General features: G+C 46.9%; 1 protein-coding gene across 1 annotated transcript; it reads left to right on the top strand.

Moving 5' to 3' along the window:
• The first annotated feature begins 3010 nt into the window (after positions 1 to 3010).
• On the top strand, positions 3011 to 23756 carry LOC121837960 (retinol dehydrogenase 11-like). Its single transcript, XM_042293897.1, has 6 exons — positions 3011 to 3200; positions 8499 to 8738; positions 12130 to 12222; positions 21171 to 21365; positions 22282 to 22388; positions 23550 to 23756. The coding sequence occupies exons 1-6, from the start codon at positions 3011 to 3013 to the stop codon at positions 23754 to 23756; spliced, it is 1032 nt and encodes a 343-aa protein (XP_042149831.1).
• The last annotated feature ends 110 nt before the right edge of the window (positions 23757 to 23866 follow it).

Here is a 23866-nt window from a genome sequence, read left to right as displayed (position 1 = left end):
ACATCGGATTACGCGAGAATCCTTGCTTTGAAACACTCACGCGTTTTCTGTACCTCAATTAGGTTGTCCCGCGTGTGCAATGTTTCTACCCCCGCACGCTTTTCTTTCATTTTTTTTCATTTTTTTTTAATTATGTTGAGTAAGAAAGCCTGCATAAATGTTCACTCATTTTGAAGCGGGTTACGCAAAGTCGCACGACCGCTTTTTTATCCGTCAAGATGTAGGTTTTCCTTACTTGTTTTTGTTTATTTATATTATAACGAGCTGAGAATCAGGTTTATGTGGTTGATATTCGTTGGCCGAGTTTCAATGAGTGCTCTTAAGTTATTCCACCATGTGAAAAGCGATCAAGCTATAAATCTTGAGAGCCAAATCACGGGAACACATCACAGAGACGTTGCTGTCAATTAAACGTTCTGTCGACGAAACGTCGCGCGATGAACTGATTGCCTGCGGAGATCGCAAACAATATACGTCTACGAGATCGCATCCCGCGTTCTCGCGGATGCCTTGTACGACAAGCCGTTTACCCCTTCGCGGATTAATCGAGATCTTTTCTGGGTGCTGCTCAAATGTCTCTGTTCGAAATCGTCATTTCACGCGGCCTGAAGAAAGAGAGAACGCGTTGTGGGGACCTGTGACAAAATGGGCCGCGCATAAACGGGGATCGACGCTTGGCTGTCACGGGTTATTAACAGCCTTGACGTCCCATCACTGCTTCCGTCTTTCATTCAACGGGAATCGGAACATATTGTGCCCTTTATGACATGCATTAGAACAACGTGCCGCAGGGCAGTGAACCATTTTCACCGACAATACAGCACTTCTACCACGCCTAGAAGGGCTCTCGATGCAGCTGGACGAACCGGAAGCGTGAAGTCACGTGACGCATCGTCTCAGATGACGAAACTTCCGGCTCAAAGGCCGGCCACCTATTCATAAGGGTGATCGAGGCGGAAAGAAACCTAGAAAGTTCGGGTAAAACTTTATCGCATAAAATACATAATTTAAGGAGTTAGAATTGAAACTTTTTTTTTCCAAAAACATTAATTATTCGTTTTGGCAACCGAAGCACATATTTGAGGACTATAAATCAACTCCAACAATCGGCGAGAAAGTTGGTGAGATCGCCGAGCGCAGCGATTGAACAGCGCAGCGTTTTATCTTCTATAGAGTTTGAGAAAGCAAACGTTGAATGCCGCACGTCGGCGTTCGGCGTTCGAACGCCTCCGAACAGCGAGAAGAGGCTAATGCCGCAAGTTTTGCGCCTACCCGCTAGTGTTTTTTTGTTTTGCAATCACAGCTCTCATCTTCTCCTCCTTAGTTCCTGCCCGTACACTCAGTCTCGTCCTAGAGTCAGAACCTCATTCTGGACATAAAGGCCGGTCAAACGAAAAGAATAGCCTTAACGTGCAGGAGACCAAGTCAGGCAGGTGTGCCTGAGAAGTGAACACTACGCTACGCAGACGGTGGCACGAACTTCTCAAATTTTCCTATTCATTTATCTACCGTCCTCGCAAGATTCGTAACTGTACAGGTTTAACGCTGGTACTAGCTTACCCCAACTTCGTTGGAGTTTCTTTGCTCCTGCACGATCTTGGGCAGCAGGAAGTAGCATGTCAGTCATGCAGGAGACCGCGCCTCGCACAGTGCCTTCAACAGGCCCGAGCGGAAGAGATTGGAATCCGGTATCTGACTGTCGGTCGGTGCCTGCAGTTAACCGCGATTATGGGCGGGTAGCTGGACGGATAGCCTCGACGTCGCCGGTTGACGTCATCGTAACCTTGTCACCGTAATCGTCATCGTCACCGTAATCGTAATCGTAACATCGCTTGTGCATGCCACGTCGTTTTGGTGACGTGGTGGCGTCGTCACTACCACCATCACCTGTGCTCTCAGTGATCAGGCGGTGACGAGGGCTCCGGGAGGAATCTCAGCCTCAGGTGCATATCCACGTAGCTCTTGCTCATGGTGGCGCCGTCGCCAACGCCCACTCTTGTGCTCCCAGTGTTCGCAGTGTAGACTGTGTCTATAAAGTTCGGGCAGAGTTTTCTGCGGCATCCGTCACTTCTGCTTTCACACGTTCCACGGTTCCTTTTTTCGGACTTCGTTCACTTTATATTTTAGGTTCTGGTCGGAGAAATCCGCCACTGCCTCGTCACACGTCACCGCCGCAGTCCATACGCAGAGCGCCATGGTTTCACGGTTCCACTTCTGACATGCTAGAACCTCGTCGCCGACATGGAGGCCGGTTAAAGAAAATAAATGGTTCAATGTGAGTCAGGCCAAGTGAGGCCAACTTAGGCCAATCTGCCTGACAAAGAAACACTTAGCAACACGGATGGCGGCACGAGCCTTCTCGTTATTCTTGTCATTTTTCAGGACGGCAGTTACACCAGGTCTGAGTAGGAACTGAAGCTAGTGGCAAAAGAAACAGAAACATACTAAGCAAAAACGCGGCATCGAGACACATTGTTTGCACTTATCAGTTGGCGGTGACACAAGCCACGCCGCACGAAACACGCCATGATGAGGCGCTTTTGGCTCAACTTAAATGGTTTCATTGGGACGTAACGTTAGAAGCGCTCGGACATCAGGTAAAACATTGCATTAGAACCATATCTGTTCTTTTATTTAAACAACGAGCATTTTGATAAAGATACTCCGGAGGAGCCCTATGTATTTCGGGCGTCTCTATGTGCTCATTTAAAATATTATCAAACTTTGGCCAAATGCTCTTATGCAATTTATCTGTAGGTGGGCTTTTGGACTAAATTTCTATTTTAGTTGTTCCTACAGATACAATTTAAACAGGCAAATCATAAGCTACAAAATGAGTTCTTGAGAAAATATTCGATCTTCTAGGTTGCAGAAAGTCGCGTGAGAGCAGTGTTGCACTTGACCGTTTTGGCCTCGTCCGACTCAACTCGTTCGTTATTTGCTGTATGTCACAGTCGCCGACGACGCAAGAACGTTGAAATTGTTTTCTAACCGCAGGAATTACCAAGTCATGGAGCTGTTGCAAGTGGAGCAAGAGCCAAGCGTGCCTTGGATCGTCTGGTCAGTCTCCGTCAAAACCGTGCTGTTCGTTGTCTGCCTGGGCCTTCTTTACAAAGCTGTTACCATGTACACCAAAGGAGTTTGTCGATCGACGCAGCAAATGGATGGCAAGACGGTCATCATCACGGGCGGCAACGCAGGTTTGTGGTCCACTGAAAAACAAAGTGCCTTACTAGGAAAAACTTCCTATTTCGGGGACGTCCAACGGCCTTGGCGCAACACATGTACAGAATACGCCGAAAAAGTAACTAAATATACAGTACTCCTTACTCGCTCAAAAAGTAACTAAATACGTTACTCCTTACTGATTTTCACAAGGCACGCGTTACTTTACCTCCAAAGTAACGAGTTAATCTTCTCGTTGCTTTGACGACCAAATACGCTACTACTTTGGTTTCATGGATCCTTGCTTTCTTTTCAGTAGTCGCTGCACATAGCCAGTATACCTCTCAAAGTTTTCATCAGTTATGTTTCCCCGCTTCCTTGAGAACACATCTCCGGCGACGCTGAATGGTCGTTCTATACTGACGCTCTCGTAGAACCGACAACGCTGTGCTCTAGGAAGAGCTGGTGAATCTGGGATTCCCATCTCTCTTTGGTTCTCTCTGCTTGTGAAGTTCCAAATTGACAATGGGTTGAGTGCCATCCCGTGCTGGCAATGCCCGGGTTAACATTCGGCCTGCCCGCGATTCTAGAAGGTTCGACCAACGAACTTTATTGTGTTTGCGAGGTCAAGGACGTTTCGAGCTTCGGAGTTCGACTGATGTGTTCAGGGTTAAATGTAGCTGTACTGTCATACTATACAGTAATTGTCTTTTCCGGGTTGCCGATCTGCCCTTGTAACAATAGGCGCATCCTCAGGTTAGAATTAAAGCAAGACTATTTAAACGGGGTCCTTCCCCTTTTCTAGAAAAAGTAACTAAACACACCACTCGTTACCGTAAAAAGTAACTACGTAGAAGGAACTCGTTAATTATAATGTGTTACGTACATGTCTGTATTTATGATATAACCGTAACTGTCGCCCACTCTCGTTTCGCTTTCCCACCAATTCCTTACTATTTTCAAGATAACTTTTTTTTTTTTTGTTGTTGCTTATACCGAATATGTTTGCCAGGTGGCTGGGGACCGGAGTGAGCGGAGAAGGTCTATAAGCATCGGTTCACACTTTACAAAATGTGTCGAGAAACGCTGTCAAATGCGGCGAAAAACACGAATACAACTCCTTCGCCAAGGCGCGAAGGAGAGAGCAGAGCGACGGGTTAAAGCCACTGTGCGGCGGCCGTGTCACGTGATTTCAAGATGGCAGCCTTCACGCGACAGGGGGTAGAATTGTCTTTATTAAACAGCTAGGTAGACCGTATGATTGCGATGAAGTTACCAGTTTTGAAATTCGGCAAACTAGTCTTTTTTTAGCAGCGTAGATTAGAGACGCTGCTATTCGCCAATAATGAATGTTACGAACCGCGAAAGGGTCCACAATCCAATGCAGACTAGAGAGATGAGCGGCGAATAGCGCATTCCCCCAAAAAATTCTGAGAGCCCTAATGTTATATTCCTGGCTTTTCTTGATCGGGAATGGGGTTCGGGGGGGGGGGGGGGGGGGGGGGGGGCTTCTTTTAATTGTTTAAGGATAGCAAGCGGCGTGCTTCCAAGGATGGCGTTCTTCTTCTTTTTTCTTTTTTTCATGAAAATGGGCTTACTGCACCCGGAGTAACTGTATATGCTCCGTCAGTGAAGCAGAGTATCGAAATGCTGTTCTTAGGGAAGTCATGTTGGACCTAAGTTTCACTGCGGGGAAGCGACCGTCGCTTCTACAGGAAGCCCGGAGATGCCGACGGCGTGACTGTGAGACCGCTTGCCGCAGCGAGCGGAGCGGAGCAAATATAGAGCGGCGACATGCTGCGCGTGCGCCGCCGTTCGTCATTTGTCTCCGTGTTTCTCTTCATGCCCCTGGTAGAGCGTAGTAGCCGACGGAAACCTCGTTCCTTTGCAAGCCGTAGCGGCTCGTCATAGTCTGGTCCGGGGTGTCCGGATGTGCCTAACGCGTATCACTCCACGACCGCCCCTGACACTAGCAACTCTATCAGAGATGGCAGTAATGAGATTACTGTAATTAAATTACAGTAAATAAATTACTCTTTGTGGTAATGAGTACTGTAATATTTCACATTTATGGGCCGGTGACTTAGTAATTTAATGACTTACTTTGAGGCAGTAATTCGAAAAATTACTCATTACTTCTGAAATTATTTGTTCCAAATTAAAAGTTCCCTGGTGAGCTTTAAAAAAAAAGTGAAATTTATTATGCATGGTCCGCCTACGAATCGAAAGAGGTTCCAAAGGGGCAACAAACGACGTCACAGGAGCCTGCGTGTCACGCCAGGACCCGTAATCTAGCCCGTTGGTTGAACGCAGAAATCCCGGCAAAGCGTGCGAGCGATCGTGAGTGTCGCTCTCGTCTCCGCGTTCTTAACCCTGGCCACCCAAGCTTACTTGGACTGTTAAAGTGAAGCAACGCCGTTTATATACGACAAAGCCTGGCAGATCGCCACGAGAAGCGGCCGCTGAAATGGGGAAGGTGGAGCGGCAGACGACGGTTGAAAGATGAGCCACGTGACTGGCGCCCCGCTGCGGCCAGACGCCGAAACACACTTCTCCCGAGCGAACAAGTGTGTTTCAGGTCCTCGCCGCTGGAAAAGCTGTGCGCTGACGTCCGGGTTCCCCGAGAGATGGCTCTTTGATGCTCTGTACTACCAGATTCTCGTGCTCCAAATCTTCGACCGGGCACTCTATGGCTCCGTCGTCCAACTGCCAGGCTTTGTGTGTATAGAGGAGGCTGTAGCTGAAGGCGACAGCCTGACACTTGTAGGACATCATCAGGTAGAAATCGAGGGACCGTATTTGAAGACACGCGCTGTCGCCGAGCTTCGGCGTACCTGCCGCTCTGGGCGGATATAGGGGATCCACCATCGATGGCGTAATGGGCAGGCCTTATCTCTCGGGTGGTTCGACTGTAGAAACCTGAGCAAGACGTCCCAGGCAAACTTGTTCACACTTGGCACGCTCTCTTACGTTTGTACTCAATTGGCTCTCTGGATTTAACGGGCCTTCAATTTGTCTTTCATTACATGCAAGCACTCCTGTATTTTCTTGGTGCCACTGTAAGTGCCTCGGTTAAAGGACAGCCTTGAGGCACTGCCTGATTTCGTGCTCGCATGATTGGGAACACTTTCCGCATGTTTGAAGGCAGCATGCATCGACGATGCTTCAGGCAGTGATAATTCTCTCGTCAGGTCTGCAAACCGCGTCTTTTGTATAATGCGTTTACGGTGCTACCGCGGCTTTATGGGTTCATCTTCTTGGAATATAAAGGGCACAGCTTTATTAGTTGTGCTCAAAATCATTTTTACGGCCGACTACTAAAAGAGATAGAATAATGACAAATGAAAATTAGGAAAATTTATACTTAGACAGGAAACTTTTTTTTTTGTGAGAGTGAAATTTACTTTTCAGTTTCTCAACGAAAATTTAATGTGCAGTTCGTGTTGCCTCTTCAAAGATTGTTTTGTTTTTTTTTTCCGATCTTCGTTGCGCTTCTGTTTTCCTAATGACGATTCTTTTGCGTTCTTTTGCGGAATTATCTCTGGGTCTTTCTTAAGTTCCGTAAAAGTTGAACTGAATCGAATAGTTAGATTTTTTTATCGCTATAACATGTAGGAGTTTGTGTTGCGAAAATTCCAGCGTCGGCGTCGGCGTCGGCGTCGCATCGGGGGGACCAAAAAATTTCATAATGCAACGCGCGCAGCGACGTGTGACGTCACACGTGGCCTTAGCGTCATTACCCTATCGACCCCCTCAATTTAGCGGGAAAATGTTTCGGTACGTTTAGCGGAAATGTTCCCCTTAAATTTAGCGGAACATTTTCCCGCCAACTTTAAAGGAAAATGTTCCCGACATAATTAGCGAAAATATTTTCCCGCAACATTAAGCAGAAAAGTTTCCTGCAAAATTTGAAAGGAACATTCAAATGAAAACACGTGACGTCATGTGACGTCACGTGAGACGTGGCGCTACTGACTAGATCATGCACACATGCTTTCACGGTTTGAGAACGAGCGCAGGTTTAGTGAGAAGGCTTTGCGAAGGGGGCCCGATAACGCTATCGCGTTCCACTCTTAAAGGCGAAGCTTAAGTGTCGCCCAAGTTTTAAATCTCTGTTATTAATACCATTTTAATTGTAAGCTCCGAGTTTTAATCTCCCCTTCCAACCGCTCCTGAGAACAGAGCGGTATACTTGCGAAAACAAGAGTTCTTCCTCCCTTGCTCATATGCAATGCCCACCTCCGGTGAAATTTTCATGCTCAGGAAATCGCATCAGATTCTGTTCAACAAATATATAGACCCATTTGAACCAATAACCCAAACTAGAAGTCAAAATACTTTTTTCCGTATAGTTCTTAAAGTTTCAAATTTGTTCTCAGAGGCTTGGAGGCTGTACTTGAAACACTGAAAACCTAACGTCAGTCGTTGTAATTGGTCACATTTGGAAAATAAAGCTTGTTCCAGACAGCTTACAAGAAGTTTGATACTGTGGAATAAACGTCTGGGAAGTTCACGCCATCAAAACGAACAGGTGCTTCAGACGGTGCTTTGGACCGCCTGCTCAACTTGTAAGTTATACAACATTTGGCGTCATCCCACTGAAGGGCGCGAGAAGATTTGAATGGTAATTTCGGAATAACCTTTATTTGTCGGTTCTTCAATACCGATATTAAATATAGAGATAATAAATAGCTTGCTGTGAAGAGTGAAGCCCGGCTATTCCGAAAATATGTTTAGTTTTGAGAGAACAAAATAACAACTCCAGATGCTGTGTTTGACATGTCTCTGTGTATCTGTTGTTCTTTTTTGCTGAGGAACTTTTTATCATGAAATACTGCAATTATCGGTTGTACCAATCGAGGATTGGAGTCGTTCTAATTACAAAAATCCAAAAAATTCGGAAAACATAAGGCTGGGATCAAATCTCATAAATTCACATCTAAAACAATATAGTGCAAAACAAGAAACTTATTTTGGCTGCACACTTTATGAACACGAAGCGCTTCTGCTATAAATTATAGAGACAAGCATAATCTAGAGTTTTATGGTTTGTTTTAATAATAGCAATAATTACTAGTAACTGTAAAGTTGCGGGCACACTGCTAGTACATGATACAAAAGAAAGTCCGCAGACATGCTCTATACATGCCTGAAGCAAACATGCTCCCGGCATGCCTGAGGCGTATGCGCAGGTGATTTTGTTATCATGTCCGCAGCGAACGCGGCGTTTCTTGGGATGACGTACGAGCTGCGTGGCTAGGAGGACTTTTGCCGGTGAAGCAATCTCTTCATTTCCAGCGCAGGCTCGGTGAACTAAGGGCTTGTTGTTTCAGGCATCGGGAAAGAGACCGCCATGGAGCTCGCTCGCCGCAAAGCCCGCGTCATCCTCGCATGTCGAAACCTGGAGAAGGCCAACGAGGCGGCCCGGGAAATTCTGGCGGAGACCGGACAGAGCGTTGTCGTCAAACACTTGGACTTGGCGTCCTTCAAATCCGTTCGCAAGTTTGCCCGGGACATTGTGGACACCGAGGCGAGACTGGACGTGCTCATCAACAACGCCGGCATGATCCACGGTGGGTAAGACTAAAAGCCACAGTATATATATGATTTAGGTGCCAGAGATCCGACGCCACCCGAAACGACCTATATGGGGGACATTAGAAGCACCATAGCCTCCTCTATACTGACAAAGCTTGGCAGATCGCCACGAGACGCGGGCGCCGTAAGTGAAAAGGTGGTTGGCAGACAACGAAAGAGAGTATAGAGCCACGTGATGGGCGCCCCGCTGCGGCGAGACGCCGAAACTGAGCGTTTCGCCGCTGCCGCGAGGCGCTGTGGCGAGACGCGAGGATCCAAAATTGTGTTTCGGGTCCTCGCCGCTGCAAAAGCCCTGCGCTAACGCTCAGGTTCCCCGAGAAATGGCTCTTTGATGTTCTGAGCTACCAGAGACTGCTAAGAAACTGCCCAAAGACGTTTCTTCTTCGAGTAGAGCACCCCTTTACCCCTATGGGCCACGTTCAAACGTTCGACGCTCCACCGTCTTAGGGACGGTTGACATATTGGCTGTACAACACTAGAGCGCACGACACTAGAGCGCCGACATTAGAGCGCCGACATTAGAGCGTCGACATTAGAGCGCCACGACGTTAGCGCGCGCGACACTAGAGCGCCGCGACGTTAGAGCGCGCGACTCAAGAGCGCTGCGACGTTAGCGCGCGCGACTAGAGGGCAGTCCCTCGAGCGCCCATCACGAAAGCGCACAACCAGCGCGAGTGGCCCGACCGGACCGACCAATTTTTCGGGCCATAGCGTGTTTTATGTAATATTGGCAAGGCTTTATGCCGCGGAATTCCGCAATTGCAATGCCAAATGAGTCAACGAAATTTTTGCGTGTGGCAAACCAAGAAGTGCGACAAAAAGCTATCAAAACAAATTGCAGCGTTCATTTTTGCAGAAAAAAACATTGCAGCTGACCTAGCTTCATTAGTTTCTTTTATTTTGTATATCACAGATTTGGAGGGGAGATTTTCCTGAATCTGTCAAAGGACTGGAAAGATCTACATCCGATAAAATTGCGCTGAGCTTTCCTTCGATGAGTTTTTTGCTGATACTTTTTAGCGGTGAGCTTTCTTCATCACGGACAAGGACATCAGAATACCATTTAAACTTATGCGAGGGACGCCTAAATAGCCACCAAAAATATAGGAGCCTAAATGCCTGTCAAGAATAGACAAAATATTGCAAAAAGTAAACTTCTTATAGTATATCCGAGAGGCGCACCGCAGCGTGCACTGTGAAGAAATCGTAGACTCGCTGCTCCACTCAACTGCAAACTTTCCTTATATGCCCCCGCCCACTACGCTGTCCCTTTTCTCTCATATGTCAGTAAACAATTAATTAAAAAGAGTCATACCCTTTTTTCTTTTTATTTCAAGGCATTTTTAATCAGTCAAAAATCACCAATGCTTCAATCCAATGAGTCGCACATTTTTGTTCTGTCTGTGAAGCCGCGGGTGCATCACACATTTTGCGGTGTTCGCTCAAATGGGGTGCGCTCTCGTGTCGCGTGCTCAATTGGTCGTGCGCCCTTGTGTCGTGCGCTCTAGTGTCAAGCGCGCTACTGTCGCAGCGCCCTCCTGTCGAGCGCTTTAACGTCGGCGCTCTAGTGTCGCGCGATGTAAAGGCGCTCTCCCGACATATTAACTACAGTATGCTTTGTGAAATACACAAGCATTGAAGCACACATCCAGGTGGCGCTGCACTGTAAGGTGCCTTAGAGTAACTGAATGTGCTTCGCTTGCAAAGCAAAGTACTGCAACAGTATTTTGTTTTATAAGTATTACGCGAGAAGCGACCGTCGCTCTTGCAGCAGACGCGACGGTGCAGGTGCGAAGACTCGTTCCCACACTTGCGTCGACCGACGTTGCACTGTGTTGCGGAGTGCAGGACAGGGCCTCTCCATTGGCTCGTCGCAAGGGTCGCCTTGGCAACAGTTCGACGCAAGCAGTCTTAACCTAGTCAAACGCAGGTGTCTGAACGAGCCTCGCGTGTCTTTGAACTTTTCTCAACTACGTATCAATGTTGATTTGTCGTCGAAATTGTATGTTGCGCCGCTGTTTATTACATATTCAGCGAAACAAAAATTTAATTTTTATTTAAAAAAAATTAGTTTGCATGGAAATGAACGAGACCGATTATTCGATTAGTTAATCAATTAAAGGGTGTCGATTTATCGGGTTAAACTTTTAATCGACGCCCAGTCCTAATTATTCCGCTTGTTCGCGTTACTCGCGGACGCTAGCTGGCAGAATTTCATTGGTCGGTGTGAATGTGTAAAAGAAATTAACAAGAGCAAAGAAGCTATAAGAAAAACATTCTTATAATTTCAATAAAGCTGTGTTTTTGTGTTTTTTCTTTTAATTTAGATTGTTTAGCTGTTTCCTACACGTTGTTAGTAGGCGAAAGCTGACACACGATTGTACGCGACAATGGCTCGTGTAGGATCGAGCGCTGTAGTGCCGCCTTATGTTCGATTGAATCATTACATGGTCGCACCTTGAGGACGCCCTCTCGCCCCCTGGCCGAGAGAAACAGACCCATCCGCCGAGAAACTGGAGGGAGAGGAGAAACCAAAAACGGGCGGGCTCGTCAGAATGCAGAGCTCTGATTGGAAGGATTAGTGGGTAGAGCTAGAGCTACTTGCCTTCGTCTCTGCTGCACGCGTCGTAAGCGTTCGAATGCGAGAGCCAAACGCCGGAGTTCCGCGTTCTAACGCGTTCGACGAAGGCAGTGGAGACAAAGGCAGCCAGCTTTATGCCTACCCACTAATCCTTCCAATCAGAACTCTGCATTCTGACGTCCCCTTACCGCTGTCGTCTCGTACTCACCCTCCATTTTCTCGGCGCATTAACTCGCAAAGGCTTCCAGCGGCGTCTCAACCAGGTTATAAGATAGACAGGTGGGGAAACGAGAGCCAAATGAGCGACCGGATTGTGTCCTTCTCGGTTTTCTCTTTTTCTGTGGCGCCATCTATGTGGAGCACCGCGAACTCTCACTCCGATTGGGCGACCGGCTAAACTGACGGAGATGATTTCTCGTGGATTTTCAACAGAGGACTGTAGTGCTCTCGGTTTATTTTGCGCACTCTCCCATAAAGTTCCATGCAAATCCGATTCCGATTTTTTTCTTCTCGCCGCAGCACCATCTGTCGCTAATCCGGGGTACCCGCAAGCAGACGAGTACACAATCCGGTCACCGCGCTGCGGTAGGCTTCTATGGGCCGTTTCCCCACCTGTCTATCTTGCACCCCGGTCTCAACACCGGGGCTCCCGTGATGCGCGCTTTGACTTGCTCCGTGAATCAAGCGTTGTAACAAGGGTGCGGGAGAAAAAAAAGAAAGAAGAAAAAGAGAGAAAGTGCTCATAACAATATACGGAAACTCGTGTTTTGTTTTGTCTTTGACAGATTCGAACACCGTGAAGTTAACAGAAGACGGCTACGAAGTTTGCTTCCAATCCAACTACCTCAGCCACTTCTTGCTCACCGTTCTTCTACTTGGTAAGTATTGTTTCTTCAAAAATCATTATCTTGGGTGCCTTCTTTTTCTTTCTTTCTTTCTTTCTTTCTTTTTTTTTCCTTCTTTCTTCATTTTTTTAATGAGTGAACATTGAGCTTAGATGGTCAAGTTATTATTTTTTCATTCATTTTCTGCATGGGACGCCTTGGCGAGACCAAGCTCACGGGACAAAATTTTTCCGCTTCGTCACTTTCACGTGCCTTTCCCTCATAGCGAGTTGTTATTTGAGGCTTGGTGAAATGTAAGAGGGGACATATCTATGCCCTACAAATCTTAGATACGCGTGCGGAATAGATAAAGTCATTTAGTCATAAATGTTTATTTCGACCCGCAGAAATAAATAAGAGGGGGAGTGTGCCGGTGACCGTGAGGCCTAGGCAAGCGGTAGTACAACAGGTGACAAACAAAAGTACAACAACGTGATCCTTCGCGAGTTTTTGCAAGCATCCCCTCAAAAATTCTGGAACCACATTAAACCAAGAAAGTCAAAAACCTCTAGTGACAGCCTCGGAAAAACAGAGAATGGCAGATTAATTCAACGGCTACTTTGAGTCCGTTTATACGGCTCAAAACGGTAACACAGTTTACTTTCTAACTCCAAATAATGACTCTCAAGAGCTAGGACGACTAATAGTCACTGAGCCCGGTGTTCTCGATGTACTGCTTGAACTGGACATAAAAAAGTAACGGTCCCGACGAAACTCCTAAAATGTTCCTAAAACGCTACGCCGAATGGATTAGTGAATATTTAGTGCTAGTTTTTAATAGGTCTCGGCTGTTCTTATGTGCCGACCGAGTGGAAAATGGCTAAAGCTGTACCTATTCACAAATCCGCAAATATACTAATCGGCCTGCGACTATAAACCTATATCTCTTACATGCACGTGCTGTAAACTTCCCGAAACCGTCATCCCTAAATTCATGATGTCATTTATTGATAAACACATCATTTTATACGTGCAGTAGCACGGCTTTAGGATTGGACTATCAACTGTTACGCAACTGGTCGAGAGTATACACGACTTCGCGACGAGTACAAGGAATAGAGGCCAGATATATGTAATATTTATAGACCTATCAAAAGCGTTTGGCCGTGTTTCACACATCAAAGCTCTTAAAAAACTTACACGGGTCATGGGTGAGGGTTCTATAGTTTCGTGAATAGACGATTACCTAAACAATCGGTTTCAGTTTGTGTGTTATGAAGGGCACGCCTCTCGACCAGTTAAGTACTGCCTGGTGTCCCGCAAGGCACTGTTTGGGCACCACTCCTGTTTCTTCTCTAGATAAATTACATTGTTAATGGTATCGGTGCAAATATAAAACTTTTTGCCGACGACTGTATTATCTATCATGAAATAACAAGCCAAGCTGACCCAATTCTACCAAGCGAATCTCTAAAAAAGATAACCGGTTGCTGTGATAACTGGCGAATGGCTCTAAATTCTGACAAAACCGTTGTTATTATGTGCCGAACAAGGAAAAGAAGAATATTCTCGAGTTTCCATACAGTGTTAATGGTGTAGACTTGCGCAAAGTCACTGAATATGAGTATCTCTGTATCATATTAGCATCCGACCTAAACTGGAACGCACAAGTTAAATATACAACAAACAAAGCCCTGGCAAAATTATTCTTTTCGAAGAGAACGTTAAAATATTCAACTCCTGAAATAGAACTTTTAGCATATACACACCTCTTGTGCGTCCAGTACTGGAATACGCAAATATATCCTGGTTCCCACATACGCAGGAGAATATAAGTATTATAGAAAGTGCCCAGAGAAGGGCAGTCAAATTTGTTTACCAGAAATACAGTCATTTCGATTCACCAAGAGGACTACTAAAGAAAGCTGGTTTCTTGACTATCGTTGATCGTGTCAGACTCAGTCGACTGAAATTTATATTCCTCCTTTGAAACGATGCATTTAATATAGAAGAAAAAGTACGTTAAGCGATTGAAGCGAGAGCCACCAGACGTAATCATAGCGACACACTCGTTGAGCCTTCAATAACAACAGCTTTAAATACTCATTTTTTTTTCTACAGCCACAAGAGACTGGAACAATTTAGATGGGCACTTTTTTAGTTTTACAAGTGTTAAACTGTTTAGTGATGCAGTTGAAAAATATCTACTTTGTCAATTTATGAATATGTTTGTTGTTGTTTTCTTCTGTTCCATGTATGACGCGATATGTCTGCTTTTCCCTTTTTATTGATATTTTCCTCTTGGTGTATATTTCTTTTGTCCCAATATCTGGAAAAATCTAAATCGGGTTGGCAGTATTTTGAAATAAAAATTTAAAAAAATAAGCGAAGAGGAGTAAACTTAGATCCCTAAAAGCTGGTTCAAGCAGTTGCGACCGCTTACGACCGGAGAAGCTAAAAGCCGGTTCTAAGCCGCATGTCAGAGGGGCTTAGAACCGGTTTTTACTCTCTCCGGGCGCGTGCTGTCACAAGTGTGTAAAAGGCGTCGCTCACACACTTGAAACCGAGTGCGACTAAGAGAGACAAAACCGGTTTTTAAGCCTCTCGCGACGGCGGAGGACCAGAGGCCGGATTCTCAAAGCGAACTTACGACGAAAAAAATGCGTACGACAAGTTTGAGAGAAAATCCATATTCTCGAAACGAAATTGTCGTAACTTTTGCGCAGGTTACGACAGAATCCTACGACAGCTCCGAAGCTGTCTTACGCACTTTCTACGATCAAATTAACATGGCCGACAACGTCGCTCAGTTGCTCGGTCGCCGACGACCAACGGACATTTATTTTTCTACCTGCTCTTCTTGCGCGTCCCGACTTCAAACAGCAAGAAAAAAAATGAAGAAGTACTTGAAACCGACCACGACGAACATGAACGCTGGATCCACAGACACCCGGAAAAGGCAACAAAGGCAACAATCCCACCGACCAAGCGAGCTCGGCAGAATATATAGGCCTAGCAGGCACTCCGACCCGTTCCGGCGCAGCGTTGCTCAGACTAGAGCACTATAAAGCTCCTACGGAGCTATATAGTGCTCTAGCTCAGACGGTTCTTGGCCAAGACCGTCTGCCCACGACCGGCTGGCTTGCTGAATGGAATATGCCCACGCGACCCTTGTGGACCCTCCCCGTATGAATAGTTTGATAGCTGAACTAAATTTCAGAGGATCTCGATCACCTTGTTTTCCGAGGCAGCCGTGACAGGCCGTGACGAACGCTGTCGTCGAAAAGGGACTCCTCGATTCTATCTCCCTGTTTTGTGTAATATAGAGCTCAAATAAACGCCGTATGGATTACCTTCGCAACACGGTATGTACACTTTGTTATTAGTATGCCATTTTTAACTGACGAGCTATATCAGTTTGTGAGAGCTACGCGATGCCGGTGCAAACTTTCTTTGCCGAAAGTCACGTCAGTATCGAGTTGCAATCGTAGAAGATCGGTCCCGAAGCGCTTACCGAAACACAGTCTGAATCCAGCACTTCGATCAAACGCACGCGTCCGCTCCGAGTGTGAACAGGTATTTGCGTGACTCTTGCTGACACTCGTAGTTCAAACGTATCTCTTTTAACGTCGGCTCACTCCTGCATTTCCGAGGCCGCGAGAAGCGCCGCGGCGGTTTGTTTCCATCTACGTCGCTTTGCAAACGACTGGCACGGGGCTTGTACCAACGATGACAGTTGTGTTGACTTCGTAGCGATCGAGTTTGTAGCAGTCAACGAAGCGTTTAAATCGTGTTAGCGTCGATATACCACTGCACGGACACGAACCCCAGACAAGCGGTGGTGCAAAGGCCGCCCGTGTTTATCAGAATCAGCTTGAACACTAAACATTTACACACAGACAGGACAGGACATACACTCGTCTATCAACGAGTGGTTAGCCTGTGTTTGTTATTAAAAATCCACGTGCTCCGAACTATGCCTAGCTCTCTAATTGGTTGTTCGTTTTGACGAAGACGCCGTTGCCATAGCAACAGCACCGGAAGTCATCGTTTCTTCGTAAGAGGTCGCAACTTTCCTCCTCTCACTTAAGAACGCGTTTGTGAATACCGTTTTTGCCTCATCTTACGATGATCGTAACTTTACGAACATCGTAGCTAAGATGTCGTAGGTAAGAGGTTTTTTATGAATTTGGCCTCAGGTCCGCTGCTGCAGAGCAGGTTGTACACCGTCGCAAGCTTAAAAATCGGTCTTGTTTCTCTCGGTCGTACTCGGTTGCAAGTGTGTGAACAAGGGAGCCTTCATGTGCGCTTTGCTAGGGTGATACCACCTTTTGTAATACCACTCGCCGACAAACCAGCAGCCATTTTGGTCCTCGGCGATAATCCGTGGGCTTATAACCCTCCCGGAAACAAGCACCTTATCTCACAAGTTCGGAGCAGCGTTGCGGAACCCACGGAGGGAGGATTAGCATTTTCCCCCTCGGATGGGAGGACCGATGGACACAAAGGCCACTTTCCGGCCCACGGGGAAACAATGAGGAACAAAATGGCGGTGGACGAGGGTGTGGGAAAGGGAAACAGGCAGTTGGCATCTCCCTATGCGAAGCGCACATGGAGGCACCCTAATGTGAACGAACCCGACCGTGTGGGTTAAAACCTCTTGTGACTTTTTACGACGAGAGAACAGTGTCGCCATCTATCGGGAAGTCGTGAAACACTTGTGATTCCCGTATATTTCTTATCTTAGAGCGCAGCTCATAGGCGTCCGTTCCCGCATGTAGACCATTCCATTTAGCGCTCTTTGGGTGGCACCATTTTGTTCGACAGCAGCGCCCTCTCCATACATCCTGGAAATTCAGCGGGTTCGGCGGATAAAACGAGAGAGAGGGCACGCGCCCGACTCCGCTAGCAGACGACAAAACGGGAGGTGGCCATTCTCCATCTTCGGGCTGTATCGGGGGGCTGTACGGAACATCGAACTCTCGCTCGCGGCTGCCTTTGTGAAGTGGTTCGCGTTCTTAGAATTGTTATGTCTACTCCAAAATCAGCCTAGAGTTCTCTGTTGTTCTATTTCAGTAAATAATCAACTGACATATCTTTTTTCCGTTACTTAAATAGGAGTTGAGTAAGCCGGCAGTACTTCCCTCAACTGCTGCGCGTATTCCGGCAGGAGAGCACGTTTTTATTTGTTATTTCAGACATACACTCATGGTCGCTAAAGGCCTACACCAGTACGAACTCTGTATAGTAAAAAAGGTACAGCCACTGGATTCACTTTTCGCCGGAGACTGGCCAGTCTGACAGAGTTTTCCCTATTTTTTTTTATTTGCTCGCAGATAACAGCGCAATTGAACTCTGTTAGTCTTTTTATCTAGCATAGTAGTACAAGATAACTGGCATACCAAAATCTGCACATCTGCGCTTGAAAGTCCCAAAATGGCGTGATTTTAAACAGAGTTTGTACGCCAGCCGGATGCTAGGTACTGCCCACTCGGCGGAGCAGACGACATGCGGGTGAGAGGGGGAGGGCATTTTTTTTTTTCTCTTTTTACCCTCTCTGCTGTGACCCTAATGGAACGGTCTATAGCGGCGTCGCCGTCGGCGTCGGCGTCACTGTCGGAGTAACCGCGAGTTGCATTATAGGATGTCACATGTCTACACGCCAATTCAACTTCCCGGCTAAATTTAGCGGAGAAGCTGAATCGATGTGTATCCTTGTCATGTCCCATAATGCAACATGACGCGCTTTGCATTATGGGACGTGATGGTTCACGGTCTCACGCAACGCAGCTTCACGGCTCTTACCGCCTCCAAACAGGGTTCCTACCGTACCCTCTGGTGAACCACCTGCTTCGCAATTTAGTCGCGCTGTCCTTGTGTGTGTGTGTGTGTGTGTGTGTGTGTGTGTGTGTGTGTGTGTGTGTGTGTGTGTGTGTGTGTGTGTGTGTGTGTGTGTGTGTGTGTGTGTGTGTGTGTGTGTGTGTGTGTGTGTGTGCGTGTGTGTGCGTGTTTGTCTAAAGGGCCTGAGGCCTTTGCAGTTTAGTAGAAGATACTGAAGGTTTACTACTTTCATCTGATTTTCACAGAAATGGCAAATAGGAGGTGCGAGGGCCTTGTTGGTCTTATGCCACATCGCACACCTCTAAGGCGTGCAGATTATATTTGTTTTGATGTGGAAGAGAAGGACCTCCGTTGTCCTGTAAAATTCTCGTGGAATGTGCTCAGAGTGTTGAGGAAGGCGTTCCATGATAGGTTCAAAAAACACCACTCAGTTTGACGTGTTTGTTCTGAAATAAAAGCCTCATGTGTTATAACTGGCCACTTTCTATTGCGTCTGTTCGGCGGCCTCGCGGGGATGTAAAGAGCTGTCGAAAGTCCAAACTTAATGTCGTGAACTCCTGGAATATGCGACGAAATATTTGAGGGGTTAATGTAATTTATGTTTATACTAGTATAGTATGCCAACATACGTCGAGGCGTGAAAAACAATAGAAGTAAAAGTGATCAGCACCGGTTAACAAACAACTGCCACATATCTATCTATCTCTCTCTCTCTCTCTCTCTATATATATATATATATATATATATATATATATATATATATATATATATATATATATATATATATATATGCGTACATCAAAGGTATTTCTTGTCACTATGTATTGTGGCGTCCAGTGAACAGCACGAAGACGACTCCTTTGGTATGGTCCTCTCAATGCCTCCCTCACACCACATGAATTCGACGTATTTTCTAGTTTATTCTCCGCACCAGATTCATAGTCCGCACCTAGTGCCTATTCCGCCACTTGAATAACACCTACTTAATTAGCTCACAAATAAGCGTGTATGATGCACAAATCCTCATTAAAATGCTCAGCAATTCACACAATCAATGACGTCTAGTGATCTGCGATTTAGGAAAAAAACAAAATATTTGTATTCTGGTATTCATGAGTTGTTAGAACCGATAATACTGTGTTAAGCACAATTCGAGTCACAGCTTTCTTTTCTCGAGGCATAGCCTTGGGTATTCCGTTGTCTCTACGATTAAAAAAAAAAATCATGATTTTTATTCAGCAGACCAACTTAGAACTGTAGAAGTGTTCGTTCAGCTATACTCCCTTTTTGGGGGAAAGAGCGGAACCGATACTTAGGTAATGCGTTACACTGACAAAAGCTTCATTTATGCAGTGTCAGGGTTGATTGGGGATCGCTGAACTTGTGACTGTGTTAGATAATCAAAATACAGAGTCAGTGGCTATTCCGCCCAGTTTCAATACGCCTCGCAAGTGGGCTGATTTTCGTCTTCTGCGCATGAGAAAGGAAGTAGAGGTGGCGTCAGAACGCCGAGTCTGATTGGCTGATCGCGACCCCCTATCTGAGCGTTGTCTGCTCCTTTGCAACGTCGTCTGCGTCTGTCTTACCTTTCCTGCGACTTTCGGAAGTCGAGCGAGCTCGACCTCGCCTTTCAGAGAGGGCAGACGAAATAACTCGAGCGGTACGTTGTTTTTGTCTAACAACTAGCAGACGCGCATCAAAGAGGGAAGTCAAAGGACTCACTGGCGAGGTGTCCCGAGACGCCGAGGTTTGTTTGCTAGGAACCGAGAGTGAGCGTGTTAGTGTCCGCAAGTTCCCTCCCAAATACTTTTTCCCTCCTTTCGTGTGCGGCGAGACTCCTCACCCTTTAACGGCGTCGGCGGGTTGGCGCAGTTAACGTTGTCTGCTTTACGTCTGCTAGTCAAAGCGATGGCTGCTTTACCTTTCCTGCGTCTGTCGGAGATTCACCGCTTTTTTTACCGGCGAGAGTCACCGTTGCTTCGGAAAACAGGGGGATGACAGGAGGAAGAGATTGACCTCTTAATCTAAAATTGAGGTCAGCGATCAAAGTATTGGCGACGTGCGCGATCGAAAGCGTCGCTGTGGTCGGCCCACCAAAATTGGCCGAATGCTGACTATGACGTCATGAAAGGATGTCTCATCGACGGAAATAAGAGGAATATAAGAACTTCAATTTTGGCGGTGTTGGCAGTGTTGCTTTGAGAGCGCTATGATTTCAGGCTTCCACCATGCCCATTACAAACACCATCGAACTTGTTCACAAGGTAGTGACGTCACAAAAGGTAACCGAACGAGGGCGCCACTGACACATCTCGCCGCTAATAAGACGGGAAGGGTTCACAAGGGTCGCGCGGGCATATTCCATTCAGCACGCGCCAGCCGGTCGTGGGCAGACGGTCACCGAGTCGGAGTGCCTGCTAGGCCTATCTTCCGTGCTCGCTTGGTCGTTGTCCGTGGAATCGTGGCCGTTGGAGCTTTTCCCGGGTGTTTGTGGATCCAGCATTCTTGTTCGTCGTGGTCTGTTTCAAGTACTTTTTACTTTTTTCTTGCTGCTTGAAGTCGGGACGCGTGAGAAGCGCACGTAGAAAAATAAACGACCGCGACGCAGTCGGCCATACTGATTCGATCGTAAGAAGTGCGCAAGACAGCTTCGGAGCTGTCGTGGGATTGCGTCGTAACCTGCGCAAAACTTACGAAAATTTCGTTTCGTGAATACGAATTTGTTCTCAAGTTTTGTCTTACGAATATTTTTTGCGTAAGATCGTTTTGTGAACCTTCTGCACTTCCGAAAGTCGCAGGAAAGGTAAGACAGACGCAGACGACGTTGCGAGCAGACGACGTTGCAAAGGAGCAGACAACGCTCAGATAGGGAGTCGCGATCAGCCAATCAGGGCTCGGCGTTCTGACGTCACCGCTAGCCCCTGCGCAAGGAGCAGACGAACTTGCCCTCCGCATAGTTGCTGTTTCACAACAGATATGGTTTTTGCATTAAATACACATTACTTGAGAGCGTATCAACGTTTAGTCGAACTGCCTCAATCAACCCCCTTATAGCGGAAACATACTAATCTTTCACTTCAAAAAATCGGCCAGTATTAAAATTACCAAATTAGGTTGCTTCAATCTTTAAGAGACGATCCGCACTCGTTCTGTCCGAACAGATTTGCTCAAGAAGAGCGCTCCAAGTCGAATCATCAATTTGTCCTCGGTGCTTCATTACTTCGGAAGCATCCAATACTTCGAGCAGAAGGCCCGAGGAACCTACCCGTGGAAGTACCCGCTGCTTGTGTACTCCAACACGAAGCTCGCCATCAACGCGTTCACCCGGGTCCTTGCTAAGAAGCTGATCGACTTTGGTGAGTGACCACCCTTCTATGCATTGGCGCTGGTTCACACAGTTAACTGTGCTTGCAATCCAGTGCTCTGGGCAGCCTCGTGCAGCTTTCTGCACGCTTTCCATGAGAGAACAGGCTGACGCCACCTGTCCGGTAGAACTGGAACACTTTCCTTTGGCGCGTATTGAAGCGTGGCATGCGTTTCATTGAAACCCCCAATCCCAAAAGTTTCTCCGGCCGTCCGTGCATTTCCCTCTAAATTTAGCGGAAACACTAGATTGGCGTTTAGGTCACCTGACGTCGAATGATGACACGTAACCTGACGTAACGTGACTTATTCACCAATTAAGATTTCCCGCCAATTTTGGCGGGGATAGGGACGTCACGTGACCTGAAGCCATATGACCTATACACCGATCTAGTTTCCCCGCTAAATGTAGCGACGAAATTGACGTGGCGTGACTTGACGACACGTAACTGCTCAGTGGGATTTCCCCACAAATCTATAGCATCACAATGGACGTAACGTGACCTTTATACTATTTTAATTTCTCCGCTAAATTTAGCGAAAAATTGACGCCACGTGACCTTTGCACCCAGTCTTCCACCTCAATGTACCGGGGAAATTGATACTAATGATGCTTTCGTCACTCTTCCGAAACGACGGTTCAGTGTCTTCTATTCTCGTTTTCACCTCAAGAACCGTAGTAAAATAGTCCGGCTCCTCGCCAACTACAACTAATTTCCCTTTTTATACAAAGAATTAAGACATATGTAGGTGCATTTTAGATCAGATATATGTTATCTTATCAAGACATAGACGTTTCAAACGCCAAAAGCAACGCTTCTTCGTTCAGCGACGCAACCTCGTAACAACTACTTCGTGCCGTGTGTTAACTGTCCCGCCGAACTCTCTGCGTGGGTCGTGCATTTTCAGGTGTCACTGTGAACTCGCTCCACCCTGGGACTGTCAAGACGAACATCGCCAACGAGGCACCTGGCCTCCTGACGTTCCTCTTCATGCTGTGCAACTTCTACGGAAAGGTAAGCAACTACCGGCGAATGCGGCCGATTCCACCTATAGATGACGAGGCCTTTGCCGCCCGAGCGTCATCACTGGAAGATGGCCGCCAGTATAGCCGCCAGCGCGTCCCGCATCGTCTCACAATTAACCGTCACGCGCCAGGACGCAGCGACACCAAGACTGGCGCGTCTGCCGGTTTACGGCGTCTCTCATGGAGCTTCAGCGTGTTGGCCGTTTGGGACATGTCGAAGATCCTCCGACGATGGCACTACTGTCAAAACCGGTTATAACGAAGTCAACAGGAATTGGAAATCACTTCGCTATATCCGCAATTTTGTTATAACCGACTTCGCTTATAACGAAGTGCAAAAAGGAGTGGGAGGTCGTGATCGCTTCAATGTAGCCGCTATTTTGTTATAACCGACTTCGGTTATAACGAAGTGCAAAAGTGAATGGGAGGTCGTGATCGCTTCAATGTAGCCGCTATTTCGTTATAACCGACTTCGTTAGAACGGGTCTCGACAGCATACGCAAACCTTTCCTTCTATAGATCGCCCTGCAAGTGCTCGCGTATGCGTCTGTATACCGCTATTCTAAAAGTGCTGGTTCGAAGCAGTCCTCTCACTTCAACCGAGAGCTTATGCTTGCGTCCTATACGCAGCGCTAATGTGAGGGTCTTTACGTTATTCCAAGACTCTCATATATGCCATCGGGTTACGGAACGCACTGCCCGGGGTTTGATTGCCGCTCTATCTATCGGAAAATCCCGGTTGCTATAATTATAATCAATTTTGACTAATCGTGCATGTGCTTTATATTCTGATCCACTGCATGGGATATGTATTTATATAGCATTGACCCGCGTGTAACGGCTTTTCGTTGTACTCGAGCGTAACGCTTCCCACATGGAATCCACCACAAGGACACATTGTGCGTTAAAATTCGAAAAACGCGCCGATGTCGTGTTGGTGCCCGCAGCGTCGCGCAGTATATGTTCTATCGCGCACAATGTGAGCCGAAACAGTGCTTCGTACCCTTTTGGCTTACCCGCCAGTTTTTGAGAGAGCTGTGGGTACCACAGACACAAGAAAATGGTCGGAGGGATCGTGGGGATCTATCTCCCGCCGTGGGGGTGCCTTAATTAAAACGGAACTAAACCTCTTTTTTATTTTTTTTGGCAGACTCCGAAGGAAGGCGCGCAGACGACGCTACACCTGGCCCTGGATCCCAGCCTGGAGAAAACGACGGGAACTTACTTCGTGGACTGTTCTAAGGCCCGCGTCACCTTCAGCCTCGCGAACCGCGACCTCTCGGAAAGGGTCTTTGAAGCCACAGTCAAGCTCGTGAACCTCGATGACTCCGAGATCGGCAAGCTGCTGGACACGTGACATCGTCCAAGCGTGTAACTCACACAGCCAAAAGAGCAATTCTTCGCGAAACTCGGAGGATAGATAGAGTGAGCGGGTCATGACGTTAGGTAACGTGACCAACGTTCGAA

The sequence above is a fragment of the Ixodes scapularis genome, unplaced genomic scaffold (genome assembly GCF_016920785.2).
Source record: "Ixodes scapularis isolate PalLabHiFi unplaced genomic scaffold, ASM1692078v2 PGA_scaffold5__190_contigs__length_132052651, whole genome shotgun sequence".
In the NCBI taxonomy this organism is placed as follows: Eukaryota; Metazoa; Arthropoda; class Arachnida; order Ixodida; family Ixodidae; genus Ixodes; species Ixodes scapularis.
Note: the sequence above shows the minus strand (reverse complement) of the source record. Positions and strands in the feature narration are given on the sequence as shown.